Raw genomic sequence first — 19527 nt, 5'->3', positions numbered from 1 at the left:
TAGATTCGCCCCCAGTTATGCTAACCTTTTCATGGGGCAGTTTGAGGAGACACATGTTTGGGGGAGCATGCTGGGGGCGGGTCTAGTCCTCTATGGAAGATATAATGATGATTTAATTTTTGTTTGGGACGAATCTTTAGCACCTTGCAAATTGTTTTTGGATAGTCGTAATCACAATAAATTTGGCATTAATTTCACGAGCACCATTCACAGTCATACAATTAATTTCTTGGATATCACACTACACGCCAAAGATAAGGCCATTCTGACTGAGACTTATATTAAGGAGGTTGACCAAAATAGATATTTAAATTATAGTAGTGGTCATATGAAACAATGGAAGGATAATGTACCAAAAGGCCAATTTTTGAGACTCAAAAGGAATTGTTCTAGTGTAGAAGCCTTTACAAGACAAACCAACAAAATGTAGCAATCATTTGTAGAACAGGGTTATCCCAAAATTGTATTAGATAGAGCCTTAGGAGAAGTAAGTCAAATTGATAGGGTTTCGCTTCTTGAAGAGAAGAATAGTAATAAAGAAAAAATGTCTCTAGATAAAGATAGATCCATTAATTTTGTGACCAAATTTAATTTGGAAGCCTATAAGATCAGACGAATTATAAAAAGAAACTTTCCTTTACTTAAATTGGATGAAGTATTAAACAATACATTGGAATTAAGTGATAATGTTGTTTTTAGAAAATCTAACAATTTAAAACAAAAGCTAGCACCAAGTCTATTTAAAATGAAAACATCTAAAAATATAGATAGAAGTAAATCTTTGTTACCTAGAATTCCAAATGGTTTCCACAGATGTGGGAGAACAAATTGCAATACTTGTCAACATACTGAGTGAAAAACAGTGGAGTTCATCTAATTTGTCTCCTCCGAACAATTCAAGATTAGCTCCTTCATTAATTGTAGATCCACATTTGTGATATACATTTTACAATGTGGTTGTGGTTCACAATATGTGGGTAGGACCACAAGAACGATGAACATTAGATATATGGAGCATCAGAGGAATATTGTGAAAAAGGTTAAGAATAATACGTTGTATAAACACATTTCGGAATGTTCAAAGGGAGCTTTAGAACAAATTAAAATACTAGCTATTGAACAGGTTCAGACAACCATTAGAGGGGGAGATAGATTCTCTAAACTATGTAGGAGAGAAGCATATTGGATTTACAAGCTGCAGACTATGGTCCCAAATGGATTGAATGACACCATAGAACGGAACAATATGTAGATACTACCTCCTACAAAGTTATGAATTATAATAAATTCACTAATATCATATACTTCTATATCTAATTATATACATTTATTTATTTATTTAGATTTTTTATTGATTTTTTTATCAATTTGTCAATAATAACATCGATAATATAATCAGGTGACCGTATTTTATGAGATGAAATATTTTATGAGATGAAATATAATAATTTGGTTTGATGTGATAGCAAGAATTCTTTTAATTGGTTAATGTTTATTATTTTATTTTATTTCTTATGATGTATGCACTAATTAAGGGAATACAGGATTTTTAGAATGTTTTTTGATAAGGATGATGGAATATTAAAGATGGCCTCTGCACTACAAATTATTATGAAATAGTTCAAAGAGAGGCTTGATCCACGATGCGTGGGAAAATGGCTGCCAATTGAGTCATTACAAAGATGGATGCCGATTTCTAGGAAATTAATGACAGCTAGAAAGAGATTTGAGGCACATGACGCGTACGGCGCATGCTTGGATTGTATCTATAAATGATTGGAAAAGAGGTGCCATACGTGGATCTGGTGTAAATGCAGGGCTTGATAGCCAATGAAAGCATGTTGGGAGGCATTAGAAAGAGCCGTCATATCCTATAAATGGAGGACAGCCATAGAGAGGCTTGGAACACTTTTAAGATGGCCACCGCACTCTATAAATAGAGGAAAGCCATAATGAGGCTTGGAACACTTCTAAGATGGCCACCGTACTCTACAAGTAGAGGAAAGCCACACAGAGGCTTGGAACACATGACGCATATAGCGCATGCGCAAACCCCGTATAAACACTTTTAAGATGGCCGCCGCACTCTATAAATAGAGGAAAGCCATAGTGAGGCTTGGAACACTTCTAAAGATGGCCGCCAACTCTATAAATAGAGGAAAGCCATACTGAGGCTTGGAACGCATGACGCATATAGCGCATGCGCAAACCCCGTATAAACGAGGCAATAGACTCGGGTATAAATATGGATATCAAAACATTTATATTGTGTCTGAGGAAGCCGCTGATGGTGTCTACTAAGCGGAGAAACGCATTACACATGGTACCTGGATTACAGAAGCGGTAACATATTATTGACAATTGTCATAGCGCTTTTTAAAGAAAGTGGAGAGCGGATTATAGGAAGATTTAAGTGACTATCCGTTACAGTGGTCAGTAGCAGGGAACATTATGTGCATTATGTGCTGAATGGAAATAGAAACAAATGGCCACTGATCAATGTTTGCATGCATGTGAATACTAACACTGCTCCACAAGCACTTACTAACCGCATGGACTGTTTATACTAACCAACTGGCTATATACACAAGGAGATTCTGTTGTTCGCCACAAGGAGAATAATTGATTGCAAAAACAAAAGTTGCCAGTGACAAGTTGTGGATAAGTCCTGTTTATCTGAACTATATGAGATGTCTAAATAAGACTCAGGCTACTGTTTTTTCATCAGGAGTAAAGCCCTTCTACAGTGCATACTAATTAATTATATTGATATATGGTTATTGCTTAAAACCATATATTTTTTATTAATTATTTTTATTGTCATGGTATATAATATTAACCATTGAATTGCCGGCTTCTTATTTGTGGTCAATTAATTATTTAATATATTTTTTATGTCAATATATGCATTTTAATTTTATGTGAATAAATAATTTTTGTATCTCAACCAATCTAACAGCGCTCTCTGGTTAGGTTTTAGGCCTACATATATTTCTTTCTGGTGGAATATAGAAATGTGATGGGGTAATTTAAAATGTAAACAAATACAGTGCATCATATGTCTCATGCACAGTCACAGTTATTGTACAACCTTGTTAGTGGGTTCATGGGCTAAAGAGCAGACTGTGCAGGAACTTTCTGTGTCCATAGCAAAGTTGTTTTTTACTGTGACAACTGCGCATGGTTTCCAAAGCTGAAACACTTGGTTGAAAGCATAGCCTCCTTTCACATATGCAACTTACCCCTTATTGAGTAACTTGGAAAATGAGTATATATTTTACAGGGCCGTAACTAGGTTAGTGTGCCATAGCACAGGGCACCGCAGGGCAGGGGGCGCCATTTGGGCCTGTCAATTTTCTGTTTATTATCATTCTCACTTGTAACTTCCTCTAATTTCATCCCCAGCATCTCCTGACCTCCTCTATCTCTTCCCTGGCCCTTCCCCATGACGCCATTCCCCTTTTTGGGTGCATTATGTCCCTATTTGAAAAATGGGGGGGTGCCAATGCTCTTTCTGGCACAGGGCACCAAATAGTCTTGTTACGGCTCTGATTAAGTGTTCTAAAGTCTGTCACTGATTTGGGGATCATTTACATAACTCAGTTTGATGACATAATTCTCTGGCAGACTAGTACAAGCCCTCTTCAGGTCTTGCTTTTATGTATGCAAATATTGCCCAAATTTTCATTGAAGTGCATGGCTTTATGGAACATGAAATCAGTATTTGTGGACTCGCAGAAACATATGCCAGATTTTGCTAAGAGTTTGGTGAAGTAAGGGTGTTCCTGCATAATACAGAGTACTGTAAGTGCACTGATCTGACAAGTTTTCTTAAGCAGACTAAATACAAGATTTGCCATTGAACTGATGTTCAATGTGCAAAACGAGTTTTCACTCAGCTCAATACTTTTAATGGGGTACACATCAAAATGCACTTTCATGAATAATATAAGTCATGCATGAGGCTAATAAAGCATTATTTAAATCTTCCCAAGATCATATAATTAAGCTATTTGAAAATACGGATTGGTACTTACTTAAAAGTTTATCTTCATCTTACCTATATAGAAGATATTATTTTTGGTCTTCTTCCCCTACTTTTGCCAATAGACTTAGTCAAGGCCAAATCTCTACCATGAGTATGCAGTTCATTTTATTTACTCTTTTATTTCACATTCCCTTCCCCTTTTTACCTTGCGTATTTTTCTTTCTTTGTTTACCCCCCCTGTACTTGTTAATACTCATTTATATAAGATTTCTATTGTTCCACTCAACTGTTTAATAGACCTTCAATTCTCAGTAAGTCAACTCACACAGTAATCAGATTACTGGTTGATACATTTATTCATCTTTATTGGTCTATTTAAATTATTTTCTTCCTTTATTTTTGTTCATCTTTATGCATGTATTATCTCTTTTGCAGACCAGTGTATGTCACATTGTAATCAATTTTGATTGTATCATGCATAACTATATGAAATGACTTTAAAAATTCAATAAAATGTATTAAAAAATTTTTGTTAATCAAACTAATGGAGGGGTGGTTATAAAGGGATGTAGTCAGGATCCCGGTGTTCAGAATCCAGACGATCACAATACCTGCTCCGGAATCCCGAAGGTCATCAGAATATTGTCTCTGGAATCCCAGCAGTCAGAATCCCGACAGTGAGTATTAGGGTTAGGTTTAGGGTACGGCACTAGGGGGAGGGTTAGGCTGCTGTAGGGGGTGGATAGGTTAGGTTATGGGAGGGGTAGGTTAGTGGTAAAGTTAGAATACTCACCAACATGCGTCAGGATTTTGACCATCGGGAATCCGGAGCTTGCCTTATGACCATCAGGATTCTGACTGATGGGATATCGTACCCAACCCATTATAAAGTATGGGGGATTTTAAATGTGAAACTTCAATTTTGCACTTCTAGCTTTTGGAGATGTTTCCTAAGAGCAGAGAGTAATTATTGTGCACCATGTGGCTATACAAGGGGGACTTATGACTTAGATTGTGCTTTGTTGATGCCATACTCCCCCAGTGCACTGTTGCATTCTCCAAAAGCAGGGATCCCCTCTCATATCTAAAATAAACTACTATTTTGTGATATCTATCTACTATGGCGGGGTATTAACAAAAACAGGATAGAAACCCTGGAGAGTCTACTTTCATACCCTTTTGGAAGTTTTTCCTAGCATTTGATAATTATACATATACCAGACTGAAATCGAAAGGTATACACAATATGGCAGACGTTCTTGATCCTGGGGGCAAGATTTATGCCTTTGCAGCTCTGAGAGAGAGATATAAACTTCCTCGCACTTATTTATATTTATATCTCAAAATCTGATACTTTGTACAATCTCTCCTCCAATAGCTTCTCCTTAGATTACCGATCCTCTCATGTCATTACTTACTTTTTTTTCATGTACTCAATACCAGGTTAAATATCTGTATACAGATTTAACTCGCCCTGATATTACTAAAGATTGGAGTAACACATTTAGAGCGTGGCAACAGGACTTCCCAGACATTGGTAGTAATGAAGGGGTGCTATATTTATTTATTATTTATTTATTAACAGTTTCTTATATAGCCCAGCATTTTCCGTTGCGGTTTACAATTGGAAACATTAATAGACCAAAACTGTGTAATAACAGACAGATATATAGGTAGGAAGGCCCTGCTCGCAAGCTTACAATCTATAGGGAAATAGGCATTGATACACAAGGATAGGTGCTACATATTGTAATATTGGTCCAGCCAGAATGCAGAGTTTCTTGGTGGGCTGCATGATCCAGTCACACAGGAATGTCAGCTGATTGTCAGAAGGATGTGAAAAAAGACAATGTGTAAGGTTATGTGAGGACTGTGAAAGGGGATGTAATTAGACATGGAAGTTATGAAGGTTATGTGGGCAGTTCTGGAATCTGATAACCTTGCCTGAAGAGGTAAGTTTTCAGGGAACACTTGAAGGATTGGAGACTAGAGGTAAGTCTTATTGTGCATGCATTTCATATAGTGGGTGCAGCCCAAAGAAAGTCCTGTAACCATGAATGGGAGCAAGTAATGCATGGGGATGAGAGACGCAGATCTTTTGCTGAGCGCAGAGGTCGGGTTGGGAGATATTTTGAGATGAGTGAAGAGATGTATGTTTGTATGGTTTGGTTAATGGCCTTATGTGTAAGTAAAAGTATTATGTATTGAATACAGTAGAAAACTAGCACTGACCGGGACAGAGCGGGGCAGCAGACGATGAACGTCTGGCAAGGAATATAAGCATCGCAGCTGCATTCATAATGGATTGTAATGGCGATAGCCTGTTTTTGGGAAGACATGTAAGGAGACTATTGCAATAGTCAATGCGGGAAATAATGAGTGCACGGATAAGAGTTTTTGCAGTGTCTTGTGTGAGATATGGTTGAATTTTGGATATGTTTTTTAGATGTATGTAGCATGATTTTGAGACAGATTGAATGTGGGAAACAAAGGACAGTGGGCAGGGTGAATGGTCGAGTTATCAACAGTGATAGAGAGATCAGGTTGGTAACTGTTATTGGCCGTTGGAAATATAATTAATTCTGTTTTAGAAAAATTAAGTTTCAGGTGGCGAGATGACATCCAAGATGAAATGGCAGAAAGACATTCAGTGACACGGACTAATACAGATGGTGAGAAATCTGGGGATAATAGGTAAATTTGAGTATCATCCACATACAGATGGTACTGAAATCCAAAAGAGCAGATTAGTTTGCCAAGAGAGGTGGTATAGATTGAGAATAACAAAGGACCTAAGACAGAGCCTTGCGGTAGGAGGCAGAATCAGAAAAACAAACAGTAAAAGAGCAATCAGATAGGTAGGAAGAGAATCAAGAAATGGCTGTGTCCTTAAGACCTAGGGATTTTAGTGTTTGTATGAGAAGAGAGTGGTCAACAGTATCAAAAGCAGCAGAGAGATCTAGAAGAATTAGGAGTGAGTAATGGTCTTTAGCCTTGGCAGTGACCAGATAATTAACTACCTTAGTGCTGTCTCTGTGGAGTGTTAGGAACGAAAGCCGAACTGAAGTGGGTCCAATAAGTTGTGTGAGTTTAGAAAGTGTGTGAGGTGGGTGTAGACAAGTCTCTCAATTAGCTATGAGGGGCATGGGACCTGGGAGATAGGACGGTAATTTGGGAGAGTGTTAGGGTCAGAATTTTGTTTTTTGAGAATGGTAGTAATCACTGCATGCTTGAACAGTGATGGAAAGATGCCAGTAGAGAGAGAGATATTACAGATTTTAGTTAGGGTTGGGATGAGCCCAGGAGCCAGGGCTTTACTGATTTGTGAGGGTATAGGATCAAGAGGAGAGGTAATAGAGTAGGACAATGAGAAGAGTGTAGAAACTTCATTTTCATTTGTGAAGTCAAATGAAAAGAATGTGTCATAGGGTTCAGGTAGGGAATTGAGCAGGTCACTAGCTGAGGAAGAGCCCCCCGTTTCATTTTGGATCTTATCAATCTAGTCATTAAAAAAAAAAACAGCTGATCTCAATGAGACTGTATTGCAAAGCAAAAAGGAAAATATAAAGATATCTTCTAGAACAGGCGCTCTAATGGGTTCTCTTTCCACAGCAGCTGTAAGAAATAGGGCTAGTCAACCTCAACATAAAGTACAAATGGTTGAAAAGTCAACAGCTCTAGTAGTGAGGGTAATCAATTTTGAAAACACAACCAGATGAAGTGTGATGTAAACAATTAATAAATAATTTATTTTCTGGTAAATTAAAATGCAGAATCAACTGTATGCATTCTTAACACATATATAACAATTTAATAAACATTTGACATTGTGCACCTTGACTCTGAATGTGGGTATTCAATGGGCTTAATGAATGATGGAAATGTCCTGTTCCTATGTGACTCCTTAATAATGGACAGCAAGTGTTAAAGGCTCAGTGGTAGGTCCAATTAAGATGTACAGTCTCATATCAACTCACAATGCTGAGGGTCCTTATGGGTGAGCAGAACAGCAGTCTCGCTCTAGCAGACCCCTTGGAGTGGTGTAGTAGAAATATTTCATGGAGACTTGAGTACGTGCAGTCCAACCATTATTTACTTTCAAGATGAAAAAACAATGTCCAGGCCTTTGATAAATCTGGCAGTTGCCCAGCGAAACGCGTTAGAAATGGGGCACCCTTACTCTGTTGGGATCTATTGGAATACATTTTATTGCATCATGGACGCTTTGCGACCTGAACCAGACTCCTGGACATTGTTTTTTAATCATTAGACTGATGGCATATTGACAGGATTTAAGCCGGTCAACACTGTTCAATGGAACTTCAAAAAACATATGCATTTGGCAAAATAGTGCTGCTGTTTATTAACCAATAAGACACTGGATAAATTTTTAACATGTATAGTAATACTTTTCATTTTTATAAGGTGTATTTTATTGTGAAGCAAATTGATATGTATTTTTATTGGATTAAATTAATTGCTTTGATTATTTACATAGCTGAGTCCTGACTGGTATCAATTTCTGCCATCTTACAATCTCTTTGGTAAAAGTAAAACGAACGCAGAATCCGTTTCTTTTATACTTTGTGTCAGTTTCTGCCTTTTTGAGCATTCACAAGCTCAAAGTGGATTCTTTGCAGCTGTATCTATTGTTGAGTCAACCAATTCGATAGTGACACTGTATCACAAACTCAGCGCCAAAGTTCAATGTAATTTTATTAGTACCTCATTATGATGCCACACTCAGAATACTGCAGTCTGCTACAACGCAGGAGGTACATGTGAAGGTGATTAGTAGGGCATAAATATCTCCGGCACACCACAAACATATGGTAGACACTGAAACGAGTGCATTTCCAAAGTGTGGTAGTTCACTAGCTACTTTCCTTCATAATTTCTGGGAGTGTGAACTTATCAAAAAGTTCTGGAACAAATTATTTGTGTATCTCAATCAAATATTTAAGCTAAGCTTACAACTTGGCCCTTTAGCGCTTTTATGTGCAAACTTCACCGGTTGGGATATAGGAGATAGAAATTCTACCCTCATTCCATTTCTCACGGTCACTGTGACAGTTTCAAAAAATATTATTCTAAGTCCCTGGACTTCACACCCTACTGTATACCAACAGTGTCCTAGGTAACACAACAGTTAATGAATCTGATAAACTATGATAGACAGTCCACACTCCCAGACGTGGAAAAAGAGGTGATCTAATCTTACTGTAAATGGGGCTATACATCAAGGCCGTGGACCCCATGATATAGACAAGCATTTTTAAACTATTTGACTATATGAAGTTATCTGCTGTACCCAGTTGTCCGCTGAAGTTATCCGCTGTGCCCAAATATACTTATTATGCGGATTTCTGATAGAAATATTATTTTTCTTCTGAGCTCGATCTTATTATGAGGATGACCTCCAAAGTGATTTTATATTTTGATGTGTATTTGATATAAATACTCCTCCATATTTTTTCTTCCTCCTCTTTCCCTATATGTGCTCTTCACAGCCCTATGTCTTCTGTTTAGTCATATGAGGAACTCCTTCTGCACTTCTTATGGTTTTTAATACATTTCATGCCTGATTGGGTATTTTTTCATTCATGCTGCATGCATGGAGGACAATTAAATTCTATCAAGGCCTTTGGTCTTGAAAAAATCAGTCTGGGGATTAGAGGGGGTATATGACAAACTCACTCCTGCGCAAAGAGAGTGAATGGATATTCAAACTTGGAACACTGGCCCCATACGGTTTGAATGAGAACATTAACTTTAGAGCATTTCTCTGAATTTTTTTTTCCTCCTCTTCGTCTACATCCCTCTCCTTTCTCCTCCCCCCATATATCCTATATCTTTTCTCTATCTTCCATTATTTGTATTTCACTGGATTGCCAACCCTTTTTAAACCCAAATAAAACCCCCCTATTTTGTTAAATATCATGTATACCATCCATAACATCGATCTGGGTTATTTCCCTTCTACCTCCCCCTTTTTTTTATTTTTTCCTTTCCTTTCTCCAACATCCTTACTCAAAGATAAATTCTATATATTACCCATGTCCTTCCTCCCATTTGGACCATAGCTTAATATCCCCCTCTTTTCTATAGTATCCAGTTATTTGTAGGATAAACCATTACTATACATGTTCTCACAATTATGACATGAACCTTTAATGTCCCTGCAACCGATAATAGTTCTTAGGTTTCATTATTATTTACGTGATCGAATGTCCCCTATAATATATATATATATATATATCTTTGTCTTTTGTCTGTTGATATTGCGATTATGTTACTAATCAAACTGTGACTGTATTTTCTGCTGCAGTTTAACACCTACCTACATGATTATGTGACTATATGAACCTCTGTGTCATGTAGTAAGAGATAAATTAATTATGAAGGAGTCCTCAATACCTATTTACTATTGATATGCCAGATATATGAACTGTCACGGCCAGGGTTTCTCAGCATGGTAGTCACCGAGTATTATCTGTGAAGTCCTTATGGTGGGGGGTCTCTGGCACCGCTGCTGGTGTTTGGCGAGGAGCATTGGCTGTGCGTGGTTCTGTGCGGGCACATTGTCACTAGGCCTGGTGAGGTCTGGCGGTGTTTCCGTTCCGTTGGCATGGGTGACGCCATCTTGCCTGCGGCCATGTGATTCCAGCTGTCCAATCCTGGTAGGTCATGTGCTCATTCCAGCCAGTCACAGTGCGGCACTCAATATTTAGGAAGGTCCAGAGCCTTCCTTCCTTTGCCAGTGCAACGTGTTTCTCAGCTGCGGCTGAGAGAGAGTACCTGTGCCTTACCTGCCTGTCCATTTACTCTACTAAGCTGAATCTTGCCTGCTCCAACCTGCTGGACTTACCCTGCACCCTCCATATACCTTTCCACCTGCCTGAGTACCTGAACCTGCTGTTTCCCTGCACCTTGCCTCCCTTCACTCCCAGCTGGACTTCATTACCACTGCCTGCATTTGTTACAGCTCACCATACCTGCATTCATTACAGCTCATCATACCTGCATTCTGTTACAGCTCACCATACTTGTATACTGGACTGTTCCTGCCTGTCACTATCTCGACATTCTCCCATTACCCCCACTACAGTTATCAAGTGCACTTTAGTGCTATACCTGGACTTTTTAACTTGCCATTCCCATGTCTTCTAAGTCACTTATTAAAAACTCCACTTTTTCAATTAAGTCTGCTTCTGTGTCTGCTCCTATCACCACCCCGGATCCACAACAAAATCAGAACCTCACATGACCATTGATGCTAAAACTCTAGGAGTGTTGATTTTGTAACTTTCCAATGATGTCAACAGGGGTGTATCCGAGCACCTTTGGCAAGGTAATGGACTGGCGCCCCCCTCCCCCATAGTTTCAGGAAGTGCCCCCAGTAGTAGTCCCCTCTATGCAGTGCCCCCAGTAGTAGTCCACCTTATGCATTGCCTCCAGTAGTAGTCCACCTATACAGTGCCCCCAGTAACAGCCCCCACAATACAGTGCCCCCAGTAGCGGCCACCCCCCATTACGTGTGCCCAGTAGCGGTCCCCACAATATAGTGCCCCCAGCAGCGTCCATCTCACCCATAACATGCCCCCAGTAGCGGCCACTCCCTATACAGTGCCCCTTAGTAGCCACCCTCCCCCCCTGTGCTGTGCCAGAATAAAAAACACACACAGAATAAAAAAAGCAACTTACATTATCCCCACTCCTGCCGATGACTGCCGCTGTCCACTCCTCCGGGCCCACTCTCGCTCTGCACTATGGGATGAGAGAGACATCATGGCATCACTCCCATCACCCACTGTGGAGGGAGCCAGAAGACGGAGCTCATGAGTGAGCTTCAGCCGGCATCCTCTGTGGATGATGCAGCAGCCAATGAGAGTCTGTCTGACTCTCATTGGCTGGCTGCTATAACAAACAGACAGCGCCACTCGCGGCTGTGTGTTTATAACTGTGTAGGGCAGACCGCTGTCACTGTGGGGCCCTGGGGGACTAGCAGGGCTAGTTCAAGCCCCTGGGGTAGTCCACCCATTGGCTCCTGGTGGCACTGCCGGACGACACCCCCCCTTTGACCGGCGCCCCTGGTGAATGCCATCCTGGCCAATGGGTAGATACTCCCCTGGATGTCAATGTATTTATGATGTACAGCAGCTTAATGCATACTGCACAAATCCGACTGCTATTTAAAGGACACAGTCATTGGCTCTATCTCCTGTCCATCATTGAGTGACAGCACAGGCTCTGATGACCAGATGACCATAAATCCTGCCCACTGCAATGATTGGATGGAAGATCCAACAGCCTGGATACTGCAACTTATTGGCCCTGAGTCCTGTCTATCACAAGATGAGTAGACGTTATACGTCCCATCCACCACTATGATTGGCTATCGGATCTGGCAGCTGGGACTATGCAATTATGCACATCCTGATTTAAACACATGCACTTTCTGACACACACGAGACCGTGACCAAGCTTGAGGGGTGAAACGTACGTTTGTCTATAGGGATGCTGTTGGTGCGCACACCAGGTCCCTACTACTGGAATAGCTACAGTACTCCCCATGCACATTCCATGACACAGGTACCCTACTATATTTTCATTATATCTCCTTAGAGGTAGTGGAGGTTAACCCTACGAAGGGAATCATTCCCCCATATCTCACCATAGGAGACATAATTTTTCCCTCCCAGTACCTCCATCTGGGTATCTTTTTCTGAGTATCCACTGCCTAAAGCAAATACTATACTCAATCAGAGCCACAGTGCACTGGAACAGAGGAGTTTCCATTCCTCTCTTACCATACAAAATACACTTTAGGGTTAATACCTACAGGATGTGTAGTACCACTAAATGGTTAAATTATTAATAATTGGGGATATAATATGCTGTTCTTTGAAAGTGATAAAATAATTTTCACTTCAAGAATATTGATATTTGGTTAATATATTTTCACCCAAATTTTAGGTTATACCATCTCTCATATATACAGCCGTATATCTATTGATTACCACTCTTTTTCTGTCTGGCTTACTATCTGTAATCTCATCAGTCCCACATCTTGGGACTGACAGCAGATGCAGGACAAACTTTCTTACCATACACATTGGAATAAAGGACTCTCATCAACTATTCTCTGCCGACGGGAAAATAGTCGACAATAGATCTCTATTCCAATTAAATGTGTATGCTCTTAACCGACTATATACAATCAGTTCAATCATTTATCAATTTGTGAGATTTTTTTTGTCATATATGTCTGTTTTGTGATACTCTAGCAGATCAGAGGGAATCACATTGTTTACAAATTACTGCAGGGCATTTTACGTGTCATACCTGTGACCTGAAGGAGCGCCTTTGTTTTCTGCCGCCGTGCAGCATCTCATTATATGAACCGTTAATATAGATGCTACAACTGATGTTAATGGGCTCCTATGGTGACTTTATTTGTCTGAATAATTTCTTTGATTGAATGGATGATAAACATAATAGATACTGCCTCCTTTTTTGATACAAATCTCTATATGAGCATGGACAAATCATAACTTATGATGTTTATTTAATATATTTTTTACTTGGGTGTCTCACGTTTTTTTTTCAATACATTTTTTTCTTTTTTACGATAAGATGAATTAAAAGATAAGTTTTAAACCAATAATATTACATACTGTAATCAGAGTGTGCCCAAACAAAGAGTCTTCTTCCTCTTCGTTTTTGCTTGTGATACATTTCCTGACTGTTGGGGAGCACCGCCAAATACCTAGAAATTGTTTATAACTATGATGTTGTGGAAGTGACTGTACCTTCAACAATAGACATTAATGATACATATATTTTTTGGCTATACATTTCTAATCACACTAATTAATTGTGTGAACATACCTGTGCACTGACCATCCCCCATATTGTACTCTACATTTAATGCACTCAGACCCAACCACGAGATAATTGGTCTACTTCCACTTGAAATAACCATTTAATAGCTTATTTCCATAACTTCATAGTTCACTTTTCTTTTTTCGTATCTCTGGTGCTTTTAACATGATGATAATTTCTTGCATTATACAATTTTGCCCATTCCAACATTATCCGCCTCTGGCTGGACCGGGGTCCAAGTAGACCGACTAATGGGAACTATGTGGAAAGGACTTCCCGGGGTCCAACCAGACCGACTAATGGGAATTATGTGGAAAGGACTTCCCGGGGTCCAACCAGACCGACTAATGGGAATTATGTGGAAAGGACTTCCCGGGGTCCAACCAGACCGACTAATGGGAACTATGTGGAAAGGACTTCCCGGGGTCCAACCAGACCGACTAATGGGAATTATGTGGAAAGGACTTCCCGGGGTCCAACCAGACCGACTAATGGGAATTATGTGGCAAGGACTTCCCGGGGTCCAAGTAGACCGACTAATGGGAACTATGTGGAAAGGACTTCCCGGGGTCCAACCAGACCGACTAATGGGAATTATGTGGAAAGGACTTCCCGGGGTCCAACCAGACCGACTAATGGGAATTATGTGGAAAGGACTTCCCGGGGTCCAACCAGACTGACTAATGGGAATTATGTGGCAAGGACTTCCCGGGGTCCAACTAGACCGACTAATGGGAACTATGTGGAAAGGATTTCCCGGGGTCCAACCAGACCGACTAATGGGAATTATGTGGAAAGGACATAAATTTCTCTTTGTATCTTGGATCTTATATCTGCTTACATTTTGTGTATTTCTGTGGGAAAAAAAACTAAAAACATATTTTCCAAATAAAGACAATTGAATACTTCTTAAAGTAATAAATAACAGCAAATCAAAACAATGCAGATGTTATGTACATACACTATATATTTACCATTATAACTAATCCATACAATATAATAAGTAGCATTCTAAAACTATTTATGCAGCAGACATTACAACCATTTTTTTTCCTTTATTTACCACATCCATTATGTGTTTTCTTGTAGATATACTTATGAAGTGTCCCCTGTATTTATTCTAATTGAAGAGGCTGTTCTTTTAAAAATGACGGAATTTATAGGTTGGAAGGAAGGCGATGGTATATTTAGTCCAGGTAAGTTAACTATTAGTTACACCACAGAAAATTAAAGGTATTCAACTTAAGTAACTGGGTGGTACGGTATATTTTAGGGGAGACTAGTGGGTCATTGATTTCTACACTGCCACTAGAGAAAATCTAGTTTCACCATTTTGTATATCTATGAAAAGCAAAAAATAAATGACCTTTTTATGTTTTGTCTCCAGGTGGCTCAGTCTCCAATATGTATGCTGTAAATTTAGCAAGGTACAAATATTGTCCAAACATAAAAGAAAATGGACTGTCATCTGCTCCCCGGCTTGTCATGTTTACATCAGAAGAGGTACAGTACTCACCTAATGGATGCTTTTCTTTCTGTTTTTGCTATGAACTGACTGTTTTAAGCTATTGAAAAACAAACAATCAAAAAATAGCGATAACCCTCATGGCTAAAACCCTTTTGTACATTACACAAGTGTGTCATACAGTTAGGAGAGTTCCTATATGCGGTTGATGATATAAATAACAGAGATACATTTCCAATATACAATATATTTAAAATTCATATTTAGGCAATTTTAACTATTTTCTCATATGTATTTTACTTCCTTAAGTGATTATTTGACAAAGCATTACTTTTTTTAATAACAAATTGTATATTATTATTATTATCCTTTAATTATATGGCACCACAAGGGTTCCGCAGCGCCTCACAAAGTACATAAACAATTGAGCAAACAAGAAAACAGCAAATTACTGTGCAAAACAATGCAGGACAAGTACATAGTTTATAAACATTGCTGCAATAGCGATCATAACACTCAAAAGTAGCAGTGCATGAGCAACCAAGTGTTAGGTTCCCTTGTGGGGAGTTTGGAGTAGATGATCATATGAGTAAGGGAAGGAGAAGCACAGGTGACGACTGTAAAATCAGTTGGAAGTGCGGTTTCTGTCTTGAAGCTATACAGATTCTCTCATTATTATATCTGGCTGTTGCAGGTTCCCACAATTAGAGACAGCTTGCATCCAACTCAGAATGAGGCTCATGTCTGATGAACTCAGATATGTTAAAAATCTGCTATCTTTCTAAATTAGATTTGCTGTCATGCAGATTGAGTCAGATGTACATTTTTGTATCTATATTACCTGAGTTTTGCTATTTTTCTGTTCTTCTCTCTAACCACATTGAAAATTTGTATTCAGTATTTCGCTAGCCTTTTCATAGGGTTAAATATATGCATTTTCATTATCCAATAATGATTATATTCTCGACAAGGTACAAATAGTATTGTGCAAATGTTAGCTCAAAAAGATCCAACTGATCTTGACCCATCTAAATTTTCTTAACACATTGGAAATCAGTGCAGCATTTTTTCCCGTGATAAATACTGCCTGGGAAAGACAGAATTATATTTTGGCTAGCTGTTGCTTTGTTACTTTGTACATTATTATCATTATTATTATTATTATTATTATTATTATTATCATTTATTTATATGGTGCCACAAGTGTTCCGCAGCGCCTTACAAAGTACATAGGCAAATAGGTTGATTTACAATACAATACAATACAATACAATACAGGACATGACTAATATACATTGCTACATTCGCGACCATAACACCCAGATAGGCAACAGAGCAAAGCAACCAAGTGTTAGGTGCCCTTGTGGGGAGTAAGAAATAGATGAAAGTAGAGTTAGGAGAAGCACAAGAGGGTAGAGGGCCCTGCTCAAAATAGCTTACTTTCTAAAGGGGAGGGACAGACAAGCAGGTGTGACACAAATGCGGTAGGCAGGGAGGAAGGAGTATGTAGCAGCAAGTTAAGATGAGAGCTGGAAGGCTTTGGAGAAATAGTGGGTCTTGAGAGCCAGTTTGAAGGATTGTAGAGAGGTGGAGAGTCTGATGGGAAGAGGGAGAGAGTTGCAAAGGTGGGGAGCAATGCGGGCAAAATCTTGGAAGCGGGAGTGGGAGGAAGTAATCAATTGGCATGCCTAAGAACAAAGAATATTTTTGTTTTCAATATACAGAAACTATGAAATAAGGAAACAATTGCATCACAAAGATAGCTACAATTGATATATCAATTGATAGATTGATGGATAGATTTATAGATGATGGATAGATTTATAGATGATAGAGAGATATATAAATGATATATTTATCAATGAAAGATAGATTTAGCAATAGATTTATGGATGATAGATAGATAGATAGATAGATAGATAGATAGATAGATAGATAGATAGATAGATAGATAGATAGATGTACTAAGCATATTTCTGAGTTGAATATATCAACAACCATTTTCCAAGGGCATCCCTGTGCTTATATTCTAAGTACATAAAAGGCAATTTAACAAGAGTGGAACCTCATTACAAATATTAATACTGCATTTATGTCGAAATTCCAGGTCTGACCCAGAGGTTGGAACAGGGTTTCAATCCGGATCAGACCCGGAATTTCCCTGTGTACACATTTCAATCAATTTACACAGTTTTGACAGGCTGGAGTTGGACTTACACTCGGCGGTCACCGCAAAGCATGACTGAGCATGCATAGAAGAAGTTACAGAAGGTATTGTTTTCGGAAACAACTTCTTCTGCAACATCACAGGGACAGCGTGTTACCGCAACCGCTATCACTGCATAAAAAATGCTGAATAGCGGCCATAAAATTTACTAATTGATAAAAAATTCTGACGATGATACCCCAATAATATTCAGGGTAACATCATTACTCTTGCTGAATAGAGCTCTAAAACTTGGTTGCATAAAAGTAATTTACTTAAACAGAAGGATCCATGCTGCAATAACACGTTTGTGTGATTTTGTGTATACTTGTGCATCCTGTACTGCGGAAATATGTGATACATGCATTTGCCTGAGATTTAAGTTAACTAAAAGGAGATTAAAGGGTCTATTTACTAAGCTTTGAATGGAGATGAAGTGAATGGAGATAAAGTACCAACCAATCAGCTCCTAACTGCTATGTCACAGGCTGTGTTTGAAAAATGACATGAGCTGGTTGGCTGGTACTTTATCACTGTTCACTTCATCTCTAGTAAGTAGATCCTTAAACCTTGGAGAGAGATAAAGTGGAGAAATATAAAGTACTAACCAATCAATTAGGAACTGATTCATGGTACTTTGGGTGGGATGTACTATCGTCAATTATATAGTTAAACCCCTGACTGCAGGGGTTTGACCGCATTTCTTATATGTACAGTACCAAACTTCGAAAGGTAAGTTTTCAGCATGTTGGACCCGGTGGATGATGGCATTGCCCAATAGAAGCCTACGGGCTTGTTATCACAGTGTTCTGTGAGAGGGATCCTATTGTATCTTTCCCAGCACAACAACCCCCCCCCCACACAACAAGTATATCACACGACAAATGCGCAGAGGGACTTTTGGATAGTCCATCTATCACAAAGGACAGCTCTTGTTGAGAGAGCTGTCCTTTGCAATGTTACTCACAAATCTTCATGCATACCAGCTTTATTAATGCCGGCATGCCTGCGATGGCGGCATGCCGGCATCGCAGGTGGCGGGATGCATTGCTTGAAAAATACAATGCTTGATGCATCATGCCCTTTAGCTCTCTCCACTTTATCTCTCTCCAAGGTTTAGTACATCTTTCCCTAAGAGAGGAAACTTGTGTGTCTGTATTCCTTTGTGGGCATTGCAAATATAACCAGTTTTTAAGACATATTACAGGATAATATATATTGGCTTCAGTAAATTATGAATTAGGTTTGTAGCATGGCTAATTTAGTGGTTAGCACTACTTCCTCACAGCACTGAGGTCATGAATTAATTTCTCAGTCATGGCCCATCTTTGTGGTTTCTCCCAGGGTCGGATTAACAATAAGGCACTACAGTTGACTGCCTAGATCCCAGTGGCTCCTAGGGGACCTACCTGGTGCAAGCCTTTTTTATTGTGTTTGTGTTTTTCGAAGAGGGGTTCAGGGGGTCAGAGGACCATATGCTGAGCCCTGATTGGAGGAGCTCAGCACATGCTCATCTGACCCAAACAGAGGGATGAAGCTGCACCAGCTTGTGCAGTCCACTCCAGGGCCAGGCAGGAGAAGGGAGCTACTGTCCTCCATAGATCAAGGCGAGAGGGAAACTACAGGAAAACTAATTGTTATGTGCCTGCATGTGTCAGTCTATATGTGTGTGACCCCCCCTGTATGTGCATCTCTATATGTTGCCCCCTTGTATATGTGTCTCTATATGTGACTCGTCCTGTGTATATGCATGTCTCTGTATGTGATCCTCCATGTATGTGTTTGTCTGTTTTTGTGTGGTGTCTCTGTAAAGGGGAGATGTATCAAGCCTTGGGGGTCTATTCATTATCACTTAATTTCTACAAAAGCAGTTGAAAATTAACATTTTCACCTGCTTTTGTAGAAATGAAGTGTCCAGGCCAAGGTGAAGCAGGAGATATCACAGATATCTCCTGCTTACTTTTCACTTTTGATGTGGCCCAC

At 39.3% G+C, this 19527-nt stretch overlaps 1 protein-coding gene across 1 annotated transcript in view; it reads left to right on the top strand.

The window, feature by feature from the left end:
• GADL1 (GAD like acidic amino acid decarboxylase 1) overlaps positions 1–19527 on the top strand; it is a 396024-nt gene that overhangs the window by 148560 nt on the left and 227937 nt on the right. The window contains exons 5-6 of the mRNA XM_088463515.1: positions 14963–15069; positions 15261–15376. Coding sequence (XP_088319641.1) covers positions 14963–15069; positions 15261–15376 — 223 coding nt within the window. The remainder of the gene's footprint in view (positions 1–14962; positions 15070–15260; positions 15377–19527) is intronic.

Source organism: Taudactylus pleione, unplaced genomic scaffold (assembly GCF_031769625.1).
Source record: "Taudactylus pleione unplaced genomic scaffold, aTauple2 ptg000053l, whole genome shotgun sequence".
Lineage (NCBI taxonomy): Eukaryota > Metazoa > Chordata > Amphibia > Anura > Myobatrachidae > Taudactylus > Taudactylus pleione.
Note: the sequence above shows the minus strand (reverse complement) of the source record. Positions and strands in the feature narration are given on the sequence as shown.